The 24,604-nt window shown below is 40.6% G+C and overlaps 1 protein-coding gene and 2 long non-coding RNA genes across 3 annotated transcripts; 1 reads left to right on the forward strand and 2 right to left on the reverse strand.

Moving 5' to 3' along the window:
• Positions 1–319: 319 nt before the first annotated feature.
• On the reverse strand, positions 320–4,229 carry LOC107280309 (uncharacterized). Its single transcript, XM_015774072.3, has 3 exons — positions 3,514–4,229; positions 1,512–2,992; positions 320–1,432 (listed from the first exon to the last, which is right to left on the reverse strand). The coding sequence occupies exons 2-3, from the start codon at positions 1,527–1,529 to the stop codon at positions 320–322; spliced, it is 1,131 nt and encodes a 376-aa protein (XP_015629558.2). The 5' UTR covers positions 1,530–2,992; positions 3,514–4,229.
• Positions 4,230–6,778: 2,549 nt separating this feature from the next.
• LOC136351268 (uncharacterized) lies at positions 6,779–9,275 on the reverse strand. Its single transcript, XR_010740145.1, has 2 exons — positions 7,419–9,275; positions 6,779–7,300 (listed from the first exon to the last, which is right to left on the reverse strand). It is a non-coding gene; the product is annotated as an uncharacterized lncRNA (long non-coding RNA).
• A 490-nt stretch (positions 9,276–9,765) lies between these two features.
• Positions 9,766–12,670, forward strand: LOC112938288 (uncharacterized). The gene is made up of 4 exons (XR_010740146.1): positions 9,766–9,841; positions 10,752–10,858; positions 10,971–11,339; positions 12,178–12,670. It is a non-coding gene; the product is annotated as an uncharacterized lncRNA (long non-coding RNA).
• The last annotated feature ends 11,934 nt before the right edge of the window (positions 12,671–24,604 follow it).

Raw genomic sequence — 24,604 nt, forward strand, 5'->3', positions numbered from 1 at the left:
AAAACCTTTTTCAATTTAAATTATTCATGAAATGCAATTCCATTTATTAAAAATACTTCCTTAGCTCAAATAAATCCCAGAAAAATCTAGGAATTATAGAATTAAGCAAAGTATTTAATGAAATTTTATCTGGCCCCATTTTATATTGGAATTTATTAATTAAAATTAGATCTTCTCTTCTAGGCTTTTAAAATAAATTCTAATAAATCCAATTAAACAACAATTTATATATTTTGGATTTTTAGGGTGTGACAGAAGCATATAGGATCAGTCAAAACCTGCAGTATCATTTGCACAAGTTAATTGTTTTGTTACATGTTTAATGTAAAATGATAATCTCTAGTACCTGAGTGATGATAGGTTCATCAACCTCTTCAACTTCTGGTGTGGGTTCTTTGCTAATAATATTTTCTATTTCATTTTTACCATTTTGGGCAGCCTTTCTCTTCTTACAACCTTTCTTATTGTGTCCAACATTCTTGCAATAGCTACAATGGATTTGTACACCATGCTTGGAAATCTTTGTGCCTGCATCAAGTTCTTGTGGTTGTTTTCTCCTTGTTGTCTTAGGCCTACCAACTTTCTTCTCATAAACTGGAGGATTAACTGGGACACCATTCATCTTTTCCCAATGTGTCTTATCTCGCACTGGCATTATATTGAACATATATGCTTGCTTGAAGGACTGAATTGTGTAGCAGAATGATACCTCATCCTCTGGCTTGATTCTCTCATGCCTCAAACAAGAAATTGCATGGTTGCATGGAATCCCAATTAATTGCCAACGCCTGCAGTCACATTGTTTGTTTTTTATGTCCACAACAAATTGCTTATCTCTATCAGTGACTTGAAAGACCCCCATCCTAGAAGGCAATGCATAGCATGTGTTGGACATCTCAATGTTTTTCTCTACCTTTTGCTTTATCTTTGGGCAAATGTCAAAGACCCACTTCTTACATTCCTCCTGCTTTGTGTATATTCGATTCATGAGTTTGCTCCTGATCTTCTCCAACATAGACAAAATGGTCAACTCCCTAGCCTCAAGTATGTACCTAACATGGCACTGAATAATTTTAGATAAATGATGATAATATCTTATATGAAAACTAAAGGGCATAAATAACAAGCACTTGTTAAAAACCTCCAAATTATTATTCAACAGAATATCACATTTTGAGAAGTCCCTGAAAAAAGCTCTACACCATTGGTTGGGAGGGATCTCCTCCAAGTAGCCATATGCATCTTTGTTTACTGCCTTCATTTTCTCCGTGTTAACGTTCCACTCAGGTACAGTGGTTGACCTCGCTATGGCCCATAATTGATTCTTTAGTGCCTCACCTTTGTATAGCACTGCAAAATTTTGGTAAAGATGTCTAACACAAAACCTATGCTCACTATCAGGGAACTCATCCTTGATTGCTGGAATAAGCCCCTACATTTACATGCAAACACCATCATTAAAATATGTGAAATGCAAATTAATACATACAGAATGTAAAACAGGCAACTACCTTTTGCCTATCAGTCATTACTGTCTATGGAGATGTATTCATAATACCAAGGTCTTCTTTGAGAGTACTTAGAAACCACCCCCAACTTTTTCTGTTTTCTACCTCAACAACTGCAATAGCTATAGGGTAGATACAATCATTAGGGTCCATGCCCACTGCTGTGAGAATATGTCCACCAAACTTTGTTTTGATATGGCATCCATCAAAACATATGAGAGGTCTGCATCCACTAAGAAATCCCCTCTTAGAAGCATCCATTGAGACATATAGTGTGTGAAAGCAGCCATTATGAAGGTTCGAAAAAAATTTGCTACCAGGATTTGACCTTCTCAACTCTTGAGCATAGTCCCAAAGTTGGTCGTATTGAGCAATCTCATCTCCGTAAATAGCTTCCCTTGCTATTTGTCTAGCTCTTCCTAATTTATGCCTTGATGGTGTAATGTTCAAGCTTTTCTGTACCTTCTTAGCAAAACTAGCTAGTGTCATCTTGTCATCACCCCTGAATTCCTCAATAAACCTTCCTGCGAGATATCTTGCAGTCACAGCCTTCAACTCCCACTCCTTCCTACAAGTGTGACTTCCCACATATTGCTTAACCATGAAACAATTTGCTCTACTATCAACGCTTGCTACTAACTTCCATGGACAGTTCTCAGCACAATGAGCTTCATATCTCTTCTTGTTATTCCTATCAGGCTTCACGGCAACCCTGTTTGTAATGCTATACTGGGATACCGCTTTCCTAAGTTCCTCAATAGTGCCAAACACCATACCTGGATAGAATTCTGGTGATTGCATATCGACATCAGGTCTAAATGTCTTGAAGTTAAGCTTGATTTCACCTTCATCTTCAGAAGACTCGGGAAGAAATAGTCTTTCATCACTATAGAAAATATCATCGGACGCATCCTGAATATTACCCACGCCTTCCTTAACCACAGCCTTGCCCTTGACAAGAGCTAACTCATCATGAACAGTACCATCTATATATTTATCATACAAGTCATCATCATCCCTGTCAACTTCGTAATCACTGTCTACAAAATCTGGGTCCTCCATAGTATTGTCCTCTTCATCAATGTTGCATTCAGGGTTGGCAGCAACTGAAGGAGGGGCTTGGCTAGTCATTGCAATATCATTTAGATCAATTGCCTCTAAGATGTCCTAGTGATCAATATACAACACCAAGGATCTAACCTTTGGCACCAATGCAATCATGCTATCTGTATCTGCATCACACTTCAAACTCCTCAGACCATCACTAAATGTTTTTCCTGGGAGTAGCCACAACACCTTGGTCTTCTCTGACTTCTCATACCCAAGTTGCTCAATAAAGTCCTCAATCCAAAGGAGAGACCATGAATCAGAATCACAATGGTCAAACCAGCAAATATTATCATCAACGTATCACCGACTAACACCAACTCCACAAAAGAATCCTCCATGGTGCATCTCAGTTGTGAATTCATCACTACCAGTATCTGCAATATGATTGTGTTGAAAAGAGTCAGAAAAAGTCTTCAGTAGAATATATTTTTATGTAGTGAGAAATCGTATGATCGACTAATTCTTATATATAGTTGTTTAGTTTTACGAGTATAACTTAATACTATGTGCTTGGCAATATTTCAGTTCAGTGAGGTATGTCAAGCAACTAGCATCGCTGCAAGCTGCGGCAGCCGGCGGAAACAGAATCATTTTGCAACATAATGAAAGCAAACAACGAACAAATTCTTAATCTAAATGACAACTAATTTAATTGATGTGACTTATGCTTATTGCAAATAAATTAATAATATCTTTAAAAGAAATCTAGATATCTACAGTCACATATACACGCAAGGATGAAAACTATTTCTAACTTGTTTGTTTACGCGTACATATTACTCAGTGCTAACAGATGGGCTAGTTATTTGGCTGCACATGCATATAGCTTCATGGATTTATGTGCTAAGATTTTGCAATACGAGAGAATCCATGTGATGGCAGTAGAACAACTAACCATATGTGGGCTGATGAACACCGGTAAGACGCATCATTGGAGCCATCAAATGGAGCGCTCGTGGCCAGCGTTGATGATTTCGCCGGCGATGGATTCATACGCAGCCACGCAGGCTATCGCCGCAATTCGCTAGATCTGGCACCGTCCTGTCCCGTGCGCACGCTAACAAAAACCTACAATCATGGCTTAGCACACGGGGCATAACATATCTAAATCAGCCAGTTAGATTAGCAAAGAGTAGTATAGTAGAAGGGTTTTTCTATAAAATTGTATTACTTTCGCCAACTCATCATCACGTCTGCCATCGTATCGTCCACCTTGGCAAAAATAATACACGTGGCATGTTTTTTATTATATTTGCACCTCTAAACAAATTGAATGACTTATTTGAGCAAATTACAAGATGGGTGACTAAATTGCACCCACCTTGCAAGTTGTGGTACCTACAACGCATTTTACTCTAATAATAATATATCTCCCGAGTGTATCTCACTTAAGTGACTCAATATACTATGAATCGGGCATAGTATCATTAAGTTCTTGAAATGTAGCATTGGAGTAGAATATTCATGAGGAGTTGGGTATATATGGAGGGGCGTACTCTCAGGAGAAGAGGCAGAGTATGTTAGAAGAATAGTTGATCATAGAGCCTATGCCATTAAGGGTAGAATTCATTTAAGTATTTTTTTTATCAAATAAAGACATGATCATCCTAGTCTGCATTATAAATTGTCATTCATATTTAAAAACACATTCATCATATCCATTACTTTCATCCTCAAGTTAATCTTGGTTTCCTTAAAATCTAGTAGTCATGAACCGTTTCTTTTAATTTAGCAATTTTAGTATTAAAAATCATATGCAAACATAGGGATGCATTACACTTTATATCCAATATACAATTTTCTTTAATTAATCTAGATGTACACCATCCAATTTTACCTGTTCTACCGTCAAGCGATGCATAGATAGGTCTAAACTTACAATTAGTAAAAATAAATAAAAATTAGCATCATCACGGATAGATATTTAATTTATGACTAGTACAGTAGAAAAAAAATGAAGAACTTGATTTATAAAGAAATGTACATCCATTGGAGCATAGTAATAGTTAAAAAAAATCTGAATTTCCAATATAGTACATATTAATTTCTATTCAATTCCCTGGAAATTAGAATTTAGAAATCTTATTTTTCTACTGTATATGTTTAGATATGACAAAAATTAAAGATTAGTTATAGGTTAAAAAAATGGGTCATTGGTAAATAAAGCACCAAGTTATTATATGCTTGCAGAAGTTAAAGTTAGCAAAGAATGTAAGTACACCTTTTAGATCAGTTTATTTACTGTAAAAAAACATATCATTTCAGTATAATTTCATAATTATTAAACTATAAGTGTCATATAAAAGAAATTTAGAGATGAGAAACTCATTTACTCTCTAGATGACAGGTTACAGATTATTTAAACTAGAAGTTAGTTAAACAAATATGAACATGGTAGGAATAGTCTAATAATAACTTTACTGTGTTCACCAGTGTTGTATTGCATTTTCATTTTTGTTTAACCGTACATGTTAAGAAGTAATTTAAAGTTAGGTTAAAAAAATCTCTCATGTATTAGGTTCAAATCAGTTTTATTCTTTCACCATTAAGTAGCATTCCAACATCAGGAAAAAAAACTTGAAATTTAATCTTATGCATTGCATTACATTAATACTTTAAGGTGTCCATCGTCCATTTAATTTCTGGACCATTAATCTCTTTCCTCGATCTAATTAACAGTACCTAGCTATATCCTTCCTAATTTAGCCATAAAACTAGAGATCAACTATATACTTGGGGTACATTTGTTTGGGTAGATAGAAAGGTAAAAAAAATCAATTCCAGTAAAAAAATGGTAGACAACAATTATTTTAGTACCCATTAGTTCTACAGAGACATCTTATCTGCTAACTTGTAGATTTCTAAACTATAGTGATCTTACCTTAAAATTCTTAGAAATTACTCTTGTAGTAGACTCTTATAGGATTTCTTAGTAAGTCATAGATGCTTAGCAAACTACATAGGACTAAGGAGTACATACTGCTGTAAAAAAAAATTACTTTAACAATTGAACATAAAAGTGCTCACTTAAACATCATTTTAATTTCGAGGACGAAATTATTTTTTAGGGGGGGGTGGAGGTAGGATGTAACATCCCAGGTTTTAGCTATAGTCTTAGTCACGCTAATGACCTAGTCACACTGACTAAGAGCGGTGTCGATTGAGCCACGATGCTTGCTAGGATCTATAAATATATCGATTATTGTTCTATTATGGATCTTAAATGATTTTTCGATCGTTTCCTTGTCATTTATTTATCAAGCCATATCCATATGCATCATTGATTTATTGTTAGTTAGACTAAACCTGGTGAGGAGTGGGATAATTTAGTTTTGGTTAAACTATAGTGTAGATTAGTCGTCATGAAGCGAGGTACACGTGTGCACAGTAGAAACCACAGTTCTTTATTTACAATTTACCACTATAGGCCTGCATACATACATGCATATTATTGTACTCTAGAAATCTTATACAGTATGCATCGCATATATTGTGAATATACATGGTGTCAGGGTTATGAATACCACATACCTAATAGTTGTATGCATCACATATATTGTGCATATACATGGTGTTAGGGTTATGGATACCACATACCTAATAGTAGTTGACTAAATCTCGGCAGGACCCACCACATACCATGTCTTATACGGAAACAAACTTCGGATATAGGAGGAGTTCCGCATAAGGATGAATAGAGTTCTACATGGAAACGACAATGACTACTCGGATTGTATCCATATTGGTTTTACTAGTTCTACTTAGACAAGGGGACACCTATGGGTATAAATACAAGGCCCCCTAGGAGGAGAGGAAACAGAGAACAATAGATCAAGACACAAGATCAACATACAAGCCAATATACGCCAAGACATGCCGCCAAGTCAACAACAGTTAGATAGGCTACCTCAAATATAAATATTGTACTGGTGTGATTATGATGAATAAGAGCAACGACCGGCTTAGGCCAACAGGAGTAGGGTTATTACTTGACAATTCAAGGGTCTAAACCTATATAAAAATCCTCGTACCCATCTGTTTTACCACAGTCTCACGTATACCCTGTTACCAACGATCCTCATACTATGCAAATACCGGAATCACGACATCAAACGTCAACACATGGTGCTTATAGATATCACACCATAAACTGAACCATCTCAGTCAAAGATTCAATAATTATTTATTTTCAGAAAAACTCTTGAGTTTTAGGGCAATTGCATCCCAGTCTCTGAACTCGTAGTAATCTCCAATTTACCAAGCTTGTGGGACTCAAGTGCAAAAGCACCAAACATGTTAGACTTTACAAAACTTCTATTGATTGGGAAATTAGTAAATATAGCTTTAGATTATCCCACCGAACCAGCTTTGTTGAGGTGGCAGCAAGCCCTTATCCAACCGGCATGCGAGCTGGTGAGTCACTTAGCTTTCATTAAAAATTCACACATATATTAGCCTCGGTTTGGTCGTGCAGATCAACACAGGCAGCAAGCAGTTGCAGTAGTAGTAGCAACAGCAAGAGCACAGCCATGGCGCAGAAGCCTCAGCCGCAACAGCAGTAGCAGCAAGCAGTTCGTCCGGAAAACCACCTCAAAAGAGAGAAATGGCAGAGCAGTAGCTAGTAGTCCGGCACCACAGTCACACCATATCTCAATAGTAGCAGCCATAGAAAAACAACCAGGCTGAGAGAGTAGAAGGAAAAAGAAAGGAGTGCACTTAGTTTCAAGAAAATCAAGAGGTTTCTAGCAAAGGAGAAGAAGTAAGTAGCAAATCCAAATACCAATCAAGATCATCACATACCTTACCATATAAACCATAGCAGCAAGAAGATGCTGAAGTGAGACGGCAGAGAGACCAACCTGAAGAAGGAGCAAGTGGTGTTCCAGCAGTCCAGCTCAAGAAGAAGAAGAAAATGCCCAATTACTATAGTTTCTGGAGGAGCAGCTGGTGCCTGAGCAAGGAGGAGAAATATTCAAGTGTTCCAGTTCCAATAAAGGAGTGAAGTTACAGTCCCAGCAGGAGAAGCGGTAGAACCAGAGAGGGAGAAACCACACAATCTTCACAGCCACACTAGAGTCATTGACAAGGTAATCCTGAAATAAGAATGAGAGGGAAATCACATCATGGCATGATTCTTGGTTGATGCATATATTAGTATGTTTAGGAGTTATGTGCATGCACATAGTTATATCCATTAAACCTGAAAAATGAACCTCAGTAGATGGCAGCCATGTTGATATGTGCATATACTAGTACTATGTGTTGGGGTTATATTACTGAATATGCATCCTTAGTTCAATAAGCAAGACATAATTTTTATGAGTAATTGGACAAGATAGTATCGTCTAAAATTTAATGGACTCTTAGTAGGATAATTGAAGTATAGATCAGCCATCTCAGTGCATAGTTGACAGCAAGAATTATCTTGGATGATCTATAAGCGCATTTGAGTTAAGGATTTATATCTGTATACAGTGATATAAATCAAGGTTCAGTAAAGCCGTCATAGGATGAATTTTTAATGCATGCGTAGGAGCAGAGCATAATTAGAGAAAAGAATGGCATCTATTAGTGTGCGCAAATATATCTTCAGTTTAAGTATATGAAATCGCAGTTTATAAAATTGTCAGGAAACAGGAGAGTATAGTATCTGAATAAAAACCATAGCATACAGTTAGGTCATCAAATAGTCTAATTTCTCCTTGCATGAATATTTCAAATCAAGTAAATTACATAGAGGCAAGAGGTAGTACATATAGTCAGTAGCAGTAAATTATTTAAGGAAATTAGTCAACATTTACATAATTCCATTATCTATAGCATACATCTTGCCATGATCATCAAGTGTAGAACCATGCAAGTTACATCACCATTCAATAAGATTTATTATTGAATCTAATCCGCTTGATGTGTTACTAATTTCAGAAATTCGGTTATTTCAACATGCAAAGCATATACATAAGGATCTGATCATGTTAGTGTTTTAACAATTTCAGTATTTCAGTTAATTCTACATGTAAGCATATATATATAAGGACAAAATCATGTTAGTGTGTTTTTAGTTTCAGTACTGCATTTTCATATGATATATTATGCAAGCATTCATTCATCCATCCATAGCATATGGTTATCATCTAATTATAGCAAATCAATTAATCTAGAACCTACAGATAGCAGGATAATTCTGAGTATAGCATCATCAAGTTGGTCATTAGGACTAGTTCACAAGCATAGAAATTCACAGTAGGTAACTATATAATAGAACACCAATCAGATCACATCACAGAAGTAGGGAATGAAGGGATCAGAGAGAAGGAGCTCGGGGAGACACGGCTGGTCTGAGTCATGCTTGGATCAGGGGCGCCGGGGCTGGGAAAATTCCAATCCCAGTCGTTGAGAGCAGTAGCCAGCAGCAGCATCGATTGGAGAGGGGTTGATGGCTAGGGTTAGTTTGGGGATAGACTCATGAGGAGCCACGAAACCGATTCAGGCCGGCAGCGGCTGCGGGGCGGCTGCCGGAGGCAGGGAGCATCGGCCGGCGTGGGGTGGAGCGGCGGCGAGACCTGAGGATGCGGCGGCGCAGGGGAGAGCGAGAGAAAAAGAAAGAGAACGAGAGAAAGAGAGGAGAGAAAGAAGGTGGGTTTGGTGGGTTGTGTTGCTGTGGGCTTTAGTAGATGGGCTTATAAAATTTAGAGGTAGAGTTAGAAAATAAAGAAAAATAATAATATATGACATTTAAACTTTTTAAACTATTCAAACTTAATTCATGCATATTCTAATGCTACTTATTTTAATTCACTTCAGATGATTTTTAAATTAAATTAAAGTGTGTCTTTTTGAAGTAAATATATATACAACCAAATCTTTCATATTATAAATCTAAATAAAAGTATTTCTTGAAATATATCTTATAAACTATTTTTCTAAGGAAACAAATATATTTAGTTCTATGAAAGTAATATATCTTAGGGCTGTTGAATAAAATCTCTATAGTGAATCAAATTTCTTTTAAGTAAAATAATTACTCTTTCTTAAAATAAAAGTAAGTCCATAACCTATATATATACAGCCTGTGCATTAGGGTTAGACATATCATGTGCATCGCATTCATATAAACATTCTCGTATTTAGTTGTGTTTTATTGTTTCTTTCAGTTGGGCGTTTATCTTGGATTTCTGGAATTCTTCGTTCATTTATTTGTTCTCCGATTTCGGGTATCTCAGGCAAGTCCAACACCTTTGACCAACTCTTGTTATATTTTCGTAATTGCAATCTATATGTATCACCTTGCATTAAATTATACTTTCTATAATTGAAATAAATATGTTGATGGATTGGATTGACCGGTGGAGAAGTCGGTCATACTACAGATGTATTCTGAACCTGCTATGGTGGTGGTGGTTCAGTTGCATATATTTATCATCATAAGGTTAAATAACAACTGTTATATGGCATTCAAGCGCCGTAGCGATCATGTCGACCATATGACCTGGAATGGGACATGCTAGCTTAGTAGTTCTTTCTTAATGGCTTTATCCTGCGGGCTTAAGGACTTCCGCGAATCCCGTGAGCGTGGGCTAGCGATGAGGGTTGCCGTTGTTGCGGAATCCAATTAGATGATGTGGATCGCCGTTGTTGCGGGATCTGATGATTTGCCGTTGTTGCGGGAATCACCCGCGGAGATAAATGTCAGATGGGATTGATGAAAAGCTTGTGACCTTAGCCTTGCCGGCATACACCATGAAGTGTGCTTAGGCGCTGGCGTGGTGGCGGTGTAGCGCGGGCGTTAAAAGGTTTAAGGCATCTATGGGTACAGCGACATGCCTCTGCAGAGTGTATGAATTGTGATATGTCACTCCCTGTTTCGGGTAGAAACTACGAACGCGGCAGGAAAGGAACCTAACAGAGGTTCTAATACCTGTAGTGCCTTATATGCAGTAGATTTTATAATTACTTAATATGAGATTTTATTATACTGTTTTATGAACATGCATAAAATTCCTTGTTGGATTATGGGATTTGGAGATATACGTATTATGCAGGTAGATTATGGGCATATATTTGTTGGATTGCTATAGTTGGACTTGTTGAGTACCATTCGTACTCATCCCATATATATATTCTTCCTTGTAGTGTTGAGCTAACAATTAGGTGAAGAGAAGATTCTACAAAAATAAACAAGTGTTGCATATCTCTACATCAACTTAATGGTGAAGGTGATGAAGATCTAGAAGAGCAAGGTACTATTAGTGTTATTATTTTGGTAAAAACTAATTTTTTATGGTTTTTATTTAATGGGTTTCGCTACAATTGTTTCTGCTACGCTACTCTGGTGTGTCTATTTCTTGGTAGGTTGGTTCTTACTAAGGAATGAGCCGTAGACCGGTATTCTACCTCAGAAGTGGAATACGTGGGTCGATACACGAAGAATAGAATCGATGAGATTTTCAGAGATACCAGGAATGATACTAATATTGAGATGCCTTCGACTAAGTCTGAATTATTATAAAACGAACGTATTGTTGTGCCTACTGCTTTGGATACTAATATTTTGCAGGCATATGAGAACAACCAAGGTAATGAGGAAGAGAGGAAAGACGAAGAGGAAAAAGACCTATCTATAGCTCCATTCTTGCTTGAAGAATGTTCAATTGACCAAGCGCCTATAATTTCTGAAGATGAGAAAAAAATGTAATGATAATGGTGCTACAGCAACTCAAGGTATGGATATTTATGATATGTCAACTATGTCTACTACTTATACTACATTAGAGCAACCCATAGTGGAAACAATTGCTGAAATATATTTCTCACAAAACAATTTGTTTGATGTTTCTTGTGATAAAGAACAGTTCTGCGATGCTTCATTTATATCCATGCCACAACTAGTGAATGGACATGTTAGTTCTATAGTAGAGCCACTATGTATTCAGTTTAAACATGTTATTCGCATTGCTAGGGAGAATGAAGAGTTTAAATTGTTATCTTCTTTAAATACTTGGGCTTATATTCAATTTGATGATTTTTGCCTACTCAACAATTTAGACAAGAAATTATTTGCTAGATTTGAATTGCCATGCCCTTCTGATGTGATTTTTCATGTCATTGGTTATTATGATAGTAAAGGAGAATATAATGTGCATCGGGTATATATTTGTTTGAATTTGACTATACCTTCTTTTCATGATGAGATGTATTGTCTAGAGGACCGCATGCATATAAGTAATTCTCTATCTAGTTCCTCTAGTTGTTAAATGAGTTATAGGTTGGTTTGCAAGAAGGGGAGTGTTGCGGTTTTTCGACTACAAAGATTTCAGGATCCAACCAAATGGCCATCAAGAAATATCCTCACCTAATGGTGTGATAGATAAAGATAAATTCCATAGGCTCCATGACAAGGTGAAACCGAGGACGGTTTCTAATCAAGAAGAGAAGGATGATGAGGACACAACTAGCTCGAATATAACTATGACTACCATATGTTCTATATTAGATTTACTTGTTATATATTTGAAAAAAAGTTGCTACACAATGAGTTTCTATGTTTTCGTTTGCAAAGGTACTTGCTTGGACGAAGGAAAAGAGGCCGAGCATAACAAATGCATGTAATATCAAAGAAGTTGATTAGGAACTAAACCAATATCTTCTCCAAGTTGACTTCAAGGGCAATTTGGAGTCCAGGACCAGTCTACACTAAAACGGGCACCCAGGTCGCTTACGTGCTTGGATTGGGGCGTTCTTTATATGGATGGAAAGCTAAGAAGATAACCGTTCCAATGGTTTTGGTCCCACATCCAAATTCTTTCCAAGTCAACGGGAATCGACCGAATAAGTTGACATCTAGAATCTGTCCCGGCGCTGCGTTGAAGCCCATTAGGGTTATGTCAAGGGTTGGTTGCACGACCCTAAATTCTATATATATCAGTACCCGCCGTCATATTTAGGGTTTGGGGTTTCACTTAGATTATTCTGTCAAGAACAGTTTCGCTGCTAAATTGGTTTGTAAGACCCCAACTTGTGAGCTTAATCATTCATCTGCAATTTTGGTTGTATTCTACCTTGTTCTTATTTGTGTTCTTCGATTGGCAATCATGGATTAGCCTTCTCGGCAAGGTCATCCGTGTTTCGGCACGGGTGATAACCAGAGGACACGTGGTGCGGCTATTGCGGGGCTCAAGAGCGTGCGCGTTCAAGAAGTCCGATCGATTTGTGTCGCGACTCCGCCCAAATCGTTGTTTATCAGAACCTTTTGGAAAATCAGGAACCCTAGTCCACATCAATAAAGCTTATGTGGAGTTCAGGGTATGGAAAAGAGTACAGCATTACCTGCATCACATATATTGCTTAGTTAAATAATCGATCCAAGGAAATACAAGACATACTTTTTGTCAAGAATGTGCATGTGTATGTGTATGGTGAATTTGTGGGTGGAAAATGGAAAATAAAAATAACTCCTTTTGTATACCTCCTCCTCTATTTTTTTTCTCTTTTGGGATTTAGGAGAGTGCATGGCTATCTCTTTTTTTTAATCATCATGCTCCATACTTGTATGAACACTTTTTTTTCTTTCTTTTTGCATAGCCATGCCTCTCCCTTTCTCTTTTTCTTTTAAAGAACTTTAGAGGAAGAGGCATAAATGACATGGAGTATTTATTTTGTGGATAATGGATGGAAAGAATGGTAAATGAGAAATGCTAACTTCCAGTATAAAAGTCAAGCATAGATGGGTGTATGTGAAGTGTCTGTGATATTGACCATGAAAATATGAAAAGCATTTCACTAGGGTCACAAAACTTGACAACGCTCAATGTACTGACAAGCAGCGTATGGAGCAAGCTAATCATGACCGATCAACCTGTGGCTCTAGTGGGAATAAAAATATCAATTTGGAGTTTAGCATCGTTATATATATATATATATATATATATATATATATATATATATATATATATATATATATATATATATATTCTTTTTATAAAATTCTCAAATGTGCAACATGAAGAACAAGATTTCTACCATCAGACTATAATATCTCATTCATCAATTATCTAGATAGCATGGGTCCCTATTGGATATATCACCACAAGCAACAAGTAATGAGCAAAGAATAATAGGCATGCATGTTATTTTCAGGGAGACCATGAACTCTAATTGTACCATCCCTAGCTTGGGTTCAATTATCTTCGATATTTTAGAATTGATAATCAAATTAAACTCAAGATAGAATCGATGTCCAATGAAAAAATTGTGCAAACCTGCGCTCTGTATAAAACATAGGACGATTCATGGTAGAGGTGGTTCAGCCAAACTGGAGGTTTGGCTAACCCCTCATTGGGTCTGACTACATCAATTTCCCTTGTGCGGTTTGTCATGACTCATCACTTCTGGGGTGATCTTGCTTTAATTATGTCGTTGATATGCAAGATCACCCCCACACTTGTCTTTGTACCTGGGACTCTTTATTGGACACAAAAAAGAAAAACAAAGACACGAGTGAAGAAAAATGACTCACTTGGTTGGAAGACCAAGGAGCCACATTTATTTTGTTTTATTTTGTCTTTTTTTATGGGAACGATGGATACGGTGGGTATCCTAGCAGGATGAAAACATGGGATGAGGATGCATAAGGTGTTGAAGATTCTTAACAGATAGATATTTACCAAGCTTAAACCTCAATTGAATGCAAAATGTTTTGCATTTGTTCTGCTTGGCTGTTGTGCATCTCTTTCCCATGGACCAAGGAGCGTAATATAAGTGTTTGAAGTTATTGTATACTGCTCCTTGATTGTCATTTTATTATCTGCAAAAGGTTAGTTGACAAGAAATACCCGAGGGACTATAAAGAATTGCAAAGATCTTATCGTAGCCTCGAGATTAATTGTTCACATCCATGCTAAAAACAAAATTGGATTAAAAATTTAAGAAGCGTGGATCCCACAAGTTTGTCAACCTTTTATTTTATTTTTCGAGAGACAGTTCTTTTATTCTAAAAACATTTTAATTTTTTATTATTCACCAAATTTTCGTTTAAGCAAAACTCATACAAGGCTTTAGTTAAAATTACACGAACATAACAAAGGAACATTCGACAGTATACTTACCCTGCACTTTAAATGGTGATGTGTTCATCCTTTGCATGTTAGCAATTTACTGATTTGTTTCTCGAGCCCTAACTTACCTCCAGTGTGAATTGAACTTGAGGACTCACCCGTCAGTTTGAAAACTGTCCTGCAGGGGTTAGTCTATAGAAGATATGCATCCAATGTCCATGAAAGTGCATGCTCTAATGGTTCATTAATCAAATTCGACACCATGTCTAATTTGATTAAAGCAGACTATTTTAACCTAAGCACATGTTGACGTAAAACACGAAGCCTGGGAGATCTGCTTAACTCTAGTGCAGGTCCAAAACTCGCCTTTGGGTATGCTAGTGTGCCAGTTGATTTGATCCTGCAATCAACAAGAAATAAAGACAAAGAAACTGCGGTTAAACCTATAAACGATAGCCGATCGACTAAGTGCCGATGACATATCATTTATCTTTGAGCCGATGTCATATATAAATCGATCGGCAGTTATAAGTAGATAATAAAGAACTAGATCTACTCGATCGGCTGTAGATATTAACAATATATAGTTCTTATATCGATATATACTTAAATCAAGTGATTGGGATAGATCGGTGTGGAGATTATGGGTACCCCATATCCACACGGCATGGTTATCCGACTAGTCATATGGGATAGCTTATATCTATGGAATATGTAACAGATCATGACTTGGGTATTATGTTTCCTTTTATATCATTGAGCGGTCTAAAGTCCTGATTTGATAATATTGTAAATTAGATTTAGGAAACCGATACCGTATTGGTTAAGGTTTCTATCTTGTAATCCTGCCCCCCCCCATCCTATATAAGGTGGGCAGGAGGCCCTCTAGGGGGCATGAGACATAACCTGATCGTCAGATCAATACACACCCGGCGGATTCAAATCCCAAAACAGGAGTAGGGTATTACCTCTCATTGAGAGGGCCTGAACCTGTCTAAATCCTTGTCTCTGCATCCATCCACTTTTAGGTCTCGTGCGCTACCCCCTTTTATTATTGCCGAATTCATGTTCCGATAGTTGGCGCGCCAGGTAGGGGTTGTGTCGAGTTATCTATCAAGAAGCGCGATGGAATCAACTTTACGAGTCGCCGGCTTCGTCTTCACTTCGGGAGCTGCAACTTCCTCGCCGCCGACGAATTCCCTAAGCTTTTCTTCTCCAACTCAGATCCAATCTAGCCGGGAAGATTAATCTCGGCGATGGATCCAATCACCGTCGCCGCCGAGTCTTTTCTTTGATCGGCAAGACCGGACGTCAGTCACTGAGTTTTGTTCTTGATCAGCAAAAGATTTGAAGCCAACAGCTATTATGAGCCTGCATAAGTAGTTGTTCCTGTCAATTCTATTTTATGCAATGAGATCAAATCTGTCGCCATGTGCTGTCAAGCAACAGATCAAGCATGATCAAATCTGTCGCCATGTGCTGTCAAGCAACAGATCAAGCATCAGCAGAAAACATGCATGCAAGGCTCTGAAGCATCGGCGTCTTTTCTCGTCGACATCAAAATTTGTTGGCGAGATTCAATTTCGGAATCGACATGGACTCCAAGCCAGCTGATTGGAGCAATTGTCGCACAAGGGCATCGATCAAGCCACTTCTGTCCAAGCTATACATGCAGGTGCATAATCTACCTAGACAGATACATGCACGCAGCGACCTTTTTGCTGGAATCCACGCAACAAACATACCAGGATATAAAGCAGATTTGCTGAGATCATCCGGAGATATCGTCTCTGATTCAATCAAGCAAGCCATACACCGCTGATGACATACATGCATTAAAAATCTTGGATTACAAACCAGGTTTATCGTTTTAAATTCTTTCGTAAATTAGATTAATTCACAGATTACTAATTATTGTTTGATCTGTTATTGTTTATGCATGTATGTCGGCTGCTGTCGTCGCCGCCGGCTGGCTTCTTTGCGTCCATGGTTGGTGTACTCCGCCACCATTGCTGATGGCGACATTGTCTTCACCAACCGGCTGCCTCCATCGCCGCCGACTGGTGTCCTCGCCTATACGGTTGGTTGGTCATACCACCGCTGATAGGCATCTTCATCATCACCACCGGCCTGTCTCCGTCGCCGCCGACTGGTGTCCTCGCCTATACGGTTGGTCGGTCACACCACCGTTCATGGGCGTCCACGTCTTCACCGACCGCCTTGCCTTTGCCGCCCCCAACTAGTGTCTCCGCCTACACGGCTGGCCTATTATGCCGTCGTTGTTGGGCGTCTAAGACTTCACCACCAGCCCGCCTTCGTTGCCGCCGACGGGTGTCCTCGCCTATACGGTTGGCGGATTCCGCCGCCGTTGACGGGCCTCGTCATCTACACCACCGGCTTGCTTCCGCCTCTGCCGACTGGTGTTTTCATTGCCATTGATGGACGACTTTGTTCCCACATCAGCCACCTCTGCCGTCATCAAGAGGAATATTACAAAGCTAAGTCATTAATTTCTTTCTTTATATGATATTTTACTTTTCCTCTGCCTCACTATGTCAACTGGTTCGCCGTTGACTAGTGAGTCGGGGGCTACAGATGTTATATCATATTTTTTTAAATAATTTTCATAATATTTATCTTGATGGCTTGCGATATAATCTGAGTGCAAAAGTGCCTATCGAGTTATGGAGTTATTTCTTCCTATGCTTTCCGTTTGGTTTGTCGATGGATAGTTGCCTTTAGGCCGATTCCTAGCACCCGGGGGCTCATTGGATAGACCGAGTAACGCAAGGTGCTAAGTATTACTTGGAAAAAGTCAAAAGCATAGAGATAAGATAATTTATTTTTTGCTATTAAGAATTGCAAAAGTACCCGAGTAGTAAACTCTGATCCGTGAAACTTTGTTCCATTAATGACGAACTCATGTCACTCGTATGCATGTTTGGGAAGTGCCTAGGTCGACTCCCGGTGCGCGGGGGCTATGACTAGTCGGGCAGAGTGTTTAAACGTGAGGAGTCATCCGCTCGGGGAAATCAAAATTAACAATAGGAGAAATACATATTTATAAACATTTTTAAATACTTGAATTTTCCTTGAGTATTATATTTACATCAGATACTACTCATCTTATATGTTTGTTCTGCAGGATCCAAATCCAGATATGCATAAAAGGGATTTATGGCTTTAAGCTTATCTCTTATGCTCCAGGAATGGATCAGTCAGAACATCACCACCGGCTTGCCGTCGTCACCGCCGACTGGTGTCTTCGCCTATACGGTTGGTTGGTCACACCACCGTTATTAGGTGTCTACATCTTCACCGCCGGCTTGCCTTCGCCGCCGTCGACTGGTGTCACCGCCTGCACGGCTAGCCTATTATGCCACCGTTGTTGGGCATCTACGTCTTCAACGACCGGCTTGCCTTCATCGCCGCCGACTAATGTCTTCGCTTGCACGGCTGGCCTATTATACCGCCGTTGTTGGGCGTCTACGTCTTCACCGACCGGCTTGCCTTCGTCGCCGCCGACTGGTGTTTTCGCCTATACGGTTGGTTGGTCACACCACCGTTGTTGGGCGTCTACGTCTTCACCGCCGGTTTAACTTCGCCGCCACCGACTGATGTCTCCACCTGCACCGCTGGCCTATTGTACCGCCGTTGTTGGGCATCTACGTCTTCACTGACCGGCTTGCCTTCGCCGCTGCCGACTGATGTTTTTGCCTATACGATTGGTTGGTCACATCACCGTTGTTGGGCGTCTACGTCTTCATCGCCGGCTTGCCTTTGCCGCCGCCGACTGATGTCTCTTCCTGCACGGCTGGTCTATTATGCCGCCGTTGTTGGGCGTCTACGTCTTCACCGACCGGCCGCCTCGTCCGCCGCCGACTAGCGTTTCCGCCTGCACGGCCGGCTTGTTATGCCGCCGTTGTAGGACGTCTACATCATCACCAACCGGCCGCCTCATATGACGCCAACTGATGCTATCTTCTTCACGGCTAGCTATGTCGCCGTCACCGCTAATAGGCGTCATCGTCTTCAATGCAAGCTGTCTACGTCTGCCGCCGACTGGTTTCTTCACTTCCATGGCTGCATGATTCTTCCAGTGTTGATTGGCCTTATCGTCTTCACCGCCGGTCGTCTCGTCTCCTGCCAACTAGTGCCCTCGCCTCCACGGCTACGCGTCTTTCTCATTATTGACTCAGACAAGTGGTTCTCCAATTTTCAAGAATTCTACTGGGACATCTTGAACACGTATCTTCACTCAAGCAATGGCTACTCGACGACGAGCTACAGTTCTCGACTCTATGTTTAGTTGCTTTCCAACTAACCAAAGAGTCTGGGGCTACACAAATATAAGACTCAAAATTCGACAAGTTTTATGTCAAGATGAAGCAATCAATCAATCAACGAGTCAACTCTAGGAGTTATTATCTTCGTCTTCGTCTTCGCTTCAGAGCCGCATTTTACTTCAACGACTCTAATTAATACTTCAGCCGCCTCTACTTTCCTCCAAGTGAAGCATCTGCAACAACTATAACACCAAGTTCTACTGACATCTTTATAAATCAAGTTTGATGGATTATTGTCACTGTCATCATCATCAACACCTCTACTTCATCGGTCCTGACGTCTCCGCCGTTGCTAATGGGTGACTACGTCTTTGCCTCCGGTTGCTTCCGACATTCCCGACTTGTTATTTCGCCTTCACGGCTGACCTACTATGCAAACGCTGATGAGCGTCTTCGTCAGTATCATCGGCTACTACACCGCTATTGACTAGATCACCGTCATCGTCATCTTCATCAACATCCTGTCAAGCCACTTCATCATAGCTTACTCTACTACTATTGATAGGCAACTTCGTCATCATATTCGATCATCTCTGTTGCTGCTAATCGTCATTACCGTCGGTTGCGTTTTCTATCGCTGACTATTTTCTTCATCTTCATGATTGATGGATTTCGCCATTGCCATTGATGAGCGTCTACGTCTTCACCACCGGCTTGCCTCCGCCGCCGCCCATGATGTCTTCGCTTTCACGGCTGGCTTATTATGCCTCTACTGATGGGCGTCTTTGTCTTCTTCACCAGGTGCCTCGTCTGTTATTGACTGATTATTTTTTTGTCGTGGCTGCACAACTCTATCGCCGACTGAGAGTCTTCGTCTTGACTACTGACTGACTTGTCTGCTATCGATTGGTTTCTTCGCCTCCATGTCTATGCGACTTCATCACCTTCGATGGGTGTCATTGTTTTTACCACCACCAACATTTTCGTCACCTCTGACGGGCGATATCATCCCCATGTTCGTCATCTTGCCTTCATGTCGACTGCATCAGCTATTGCCAATGGATAATTTTAACTATGACAGAAGGACAAGCTATATATATGCTCAGGGGCTTATCAACTCAAACATCAGGATCATACCTTCAAGTTGAATTTTGTTCTAGATACATGCAACATGCACTCGTAGTCCTGAGATTATTTTCTATGCTCGAAGACTGGACCAATCATTATTCCCCATAAGGGCTATCAACTGAATACTTGCGCCAGTCGGGATTCAATTTTTATATCTATTTTGGAGTATCCCATAAGGGATAATCACTCAGATCAGAAGCTATTCATATGAGCTACACTTGGTCTATATCACCCGGAAGATTTATTACTCGGGAGCATGTTACATGCGTCATCCTTTAAAGGGTGTTGAAGGCATATTTTTTGGCCTAGGCCTAATATGTCTGCAGCCCATATTTTCAGGTGTGGCCTGTCACGTTCTTTTAGGGACTTAGGCACTTTTTGCTTAGGCCAAAGTGCGCGTGATCAAGTGCCCAATACCTTAAAATCCTTTTATACTGCAGTTACTCGACTTTTTAGGAGTTGGTACAATGCATTTTAAAAGGTGCCCAACAGTGAAGTTTTTCATAGCTGCCCCGTTGACTTTTTTATATAAGTCAAGGCGTTGTTTGGGTTTATACAGCAATTGAATGGATACAATATCATTGCTTTTTACCACATAAGTGTGCATTTTTATTGACCAATATTATGGCTTAGGCTGATTATATATCTTGGTCATTTTCCAGGCGGTTGGTAAATCCTTTATGAGTTTATTTTCTCGGATGTTACACCACATATGCCATATATTTCCAGGTGTGGTGAAACCATGTGTCTTTTAGGGACTTAAGCACATTTGTTAAAGCAGTGTGCACATGGCGTATGCCCAATACTTTGGAAAATTCTTTATTCACAGCATACAAGGTTCTTTATAGCTATTTTTGCCTTGTGAATTTTCAATGATGTAGTCAACTTTAGGTTGTACGCATCATGTTTTACAAAGCAGTCGGTATATCACTTGGATTATGTTATTCGGGGATTCACACCGCATATGCTACATATTAATATCAAGTTGCTTGGTTGACTACAATTATCGAAACCACTCAGTTGGTTGGATTATTTATTCCTTGACTATATGCTTGGTTTGTTCAATTAACCACATAGTCGGGGGCTACACCTATTAGATGCATCGACTAGATGCACCTGACTTTTTTTTTAGCCCTTCACAGTCTTCAGATGATTGAAGCACTCGGCTTTGGAGTAATCTAGTTCGAGAGAAGATTATCTTTTCGACTGTGAAGGTCTCAGGGGCTACTGTGGAGATTATGGCTACCCCATACCCACACGGCATGGTTATCCGACTAGTCATAGGGGATAGCTTATATCTATGAAATATGTAACAGATCATGACTTGGGTATTACGTTTCCTTTTATATTATGGAGTGGCATAAAGTCCTGATTTGATAATATTGTAAACTAGATTTAGGAAACCGATACCGTATTGGTTAAGATTTCTATCTTGTAATCCTGCCCCCCATCCTATATAAGGTGGGCAGGAGGCCCTCTAGGGGGCATGAGACACAACCTGATCGTCGGATCAATACACACCCGGCGGATTCAAATCCCCAAATAGGAGTAGGGTATTACCTCTCATTGAGAGGGCCTGAACTTGTCTAAATCCTTGTCTCCGCATCCATCCACTTTTAGGTCTCGTGCGCTACCCCCTTTTATTATTGCCGAATTCATGTTTCGACAATAGGTCGCCATGCCGAGACAGCATAAATTATTTAGATCGAAATATATATTAATAACGGGACTATATTTGTTTATAGCATAGCCGATCAGATAGATCTAGCATGTATCGGCTAATACTCCGATACGACTATGTTAAGATGTTAAAGCAAGAAGAATATACCAAACAAAAGCTTAATATACTAATATACAATAAAATCTTGACATAAAGGGTATATTTAATGTGTCAATGAAGCATATAGAGCAAATATAGTTAAATTAGATAAGATCGGCTGAAACTCCGATACTTCCCTAATCGGCAACCAGAAGGCAGGCTATAGATTGATATTCTAAGCACGACTTAATAGATCAAACTCAACTGATGTAGCATTAAGTATGAAAAGAAGAACAATATCTAGACAATCAAGCCGCTGGAAGTTTAATAAAGTGGTAGATATCTTATATAATCTAAACCAATGTCGTTATCTAACCTAATCGGCTGCCCTCTGTTAACAGATGTTAGCCGATTGTGGGTTAGATGGCGATATTTCTAGAGATTATGTAAGATATATGGTAACTCGACGAATTACATAAACAAGATTAGAGTATCATAAAGATGGAAGCACTAATCCCGAGAACGCAAGCCGTCATAACAAGTTTTATCTCTTGTTGAAGATCGAAACCGATACAGCTCAACCCGAAAGCAAGAACTCGTCGAAATAAAACAAAAGCAAAAGGGTGGTGATGCGCCGAAATTGTATTGAACGTGTGTGTTCTTTGATTACATGGGGTTCGGGGTCTATTTATACCCGAAAATTACAAACTATGTCCATGTCGGACACGACTCTTATCTCTAACAAACTCTAAGAGACCATAAGTCTTTACGGCAGACTATTGCCCCAAACATATCTCTAAGGAAATTACATAAAATATTCTAATTAATAGATACAATTGCCTTCTCAGGACTCTATCCATGTGCGGCAATCATCTTGAAACATATCAACTCAACCCGATGTTGTACATCAAGTCGTATTGTCGGAATCGGCTGCATCGGCTTACCTAGTCCGATTCGGACCCAACCGATCCTAATTGTAGCCGATCTAGACTCCAGCCGATTCTTGCTCTGTTCTTCAATCGATCTCCGCCTTTGACTCCACTTCAATCTAATCTTCTTTTCCGATGCTGATATTACCAAATTTGGTCGTTAACACATGCCCCCCAAGTCCGGAATATTTGGTAATGTTTCGGATTTGCTGTATATCGACTCTGAGCAAATTTCCCACTATGTCGTTTTCTGACCGTTACTCCCGTGCTTTAAATACTAACCGTCACCCTCGAGAAATCTCACACCGTCCTCTTCCGTTTTCACCGCTGAAGCAAACCTTGCCCTCTTTCTCTCCAGCGACTCCACCAACACAAAAGGCGATTCCAAGGCGATTCCATCTCCGGCCGGATCTCCGCCTGCGGCGATGTCGTCTTCCGCCAGCCCGTCTACCACGCCATCGCCCGAGTATGCTAAAGTCAGTTCTCATCGGTTAGATCCCCTTTTCCTCGCATGAAATCGATTTCCCCTTTTCTCATCGTGTTTTCTTCCTCCCGATTCCTTTGGATTTGCAGCACCTCTCCAACCTAGTCGCGATTCCCAGCCTGTCGCACGAAAACAACTATTTTCTTGGCCCAATCGGCAATCTTGACCCCACTGATTTTATCATCGGCGAAACCAATAGAATCCCCTTTAGATTAGACAACCCTAATTTGAGTCACTAGAAGAATACTTTCAAGTCTTGGCCATTGTCACGTCCTGATAAATTCATCCCGAAATAAAAATCATTCTCTAAAAGGAATAATAGAATTAATTAAAATTCGAAAAGAAATTGGCAAACACTAAAATACGTACAAGAAAAATTCAAATGTGGCCCGGAGAATTTTTGTTAAATTCTCCTTGGTCTAAAAGGAGCCCTCAAATTTTAGTGGAATTTTCAGAGCACAAATAATAATTATTAAGAAATAAACAAAGTTAAAATGGTTTTATAAAAAGAAAAGCTCTAAAAAGTCTTTTCCCCCCCCTTCCCCCTCTTGGGCCGGCTCGGCACATCTCCCTCCCTCTCTCTCCTCCTCCCCGCGGCCCACTCGGCCTCTCCCCGCGCGCGCGCCGCTGACGGGCGGGCCCGCCCGCCACCCTCGCTGACGGGTGGGGCCCACCTGTCATCCCTATCCTCCCGCCGCTCCCACCGCCTCGCCCGTGCCCTAGCGCCGCCGCCGCCGCGAATCCCGCCGCCTCCCGCCGTCCCCGCGCGCAATAAAGAGGGGGAAATCACTCCCCGTGATTCCCTCTCTCTTTCCCCCCATTTTTCCCTCCCTCTCTCCCTCGGATTCGGTTGGAAACCGCTCCCCTAATCTCGCCGGCGCCATTGATGGTGGCCGACCTCCCGCGCCGGTTTCCTCCCTTCCCCGGCCACCCTCTCTCGCACCGGCTCTATTTAAACCCTCCCCGCACCTCCTCCGTCCGGTTCCGCCTCTCGCCGCCCTTCCTCCTCGCCGGATTTGAGCTCGCGACGTCGCTCTCTCTCTCCGCCGTCGCCGCCGAGCTCCGGTCCGCCGCCGTCGTCACCCCGGACCGCCTCCCGCCTCGGCGTCGCCTCCTTCGGCTTCGCCGCGTCCTCGCCGACCTCGTCCACCCTTCCGTTTCGCCCGCCGACCGCCGGAACGCCGCCGTCCTCGTCGACCCGAGCCGCGCCGCCGCCTTCCTCCGCTCCGGTCGCCGTTCCCGTCGTCGCCGTCGACCCGGGGTGAGCCGTGGACCGCCCATTTCGTTTCCCCCTTCCCTCCCCTCTCTCGGGCGCCGCTCCGCCGCGCCGGTGGTCGCCGGCGGCGA

Source organism: Oryza sativa, chromosome 3 (genome assembly GCF_034140825.1).
Source record: "Oryza sativa Japonica Group chromosome 3, ASM3414082v1".
Taxonomy (NCBI): Eukaryota; Viridiplantae; Streptophyta; class Magnoliopsida; order Poales; family Poaceae; genus Oryza; species Oryza sativa.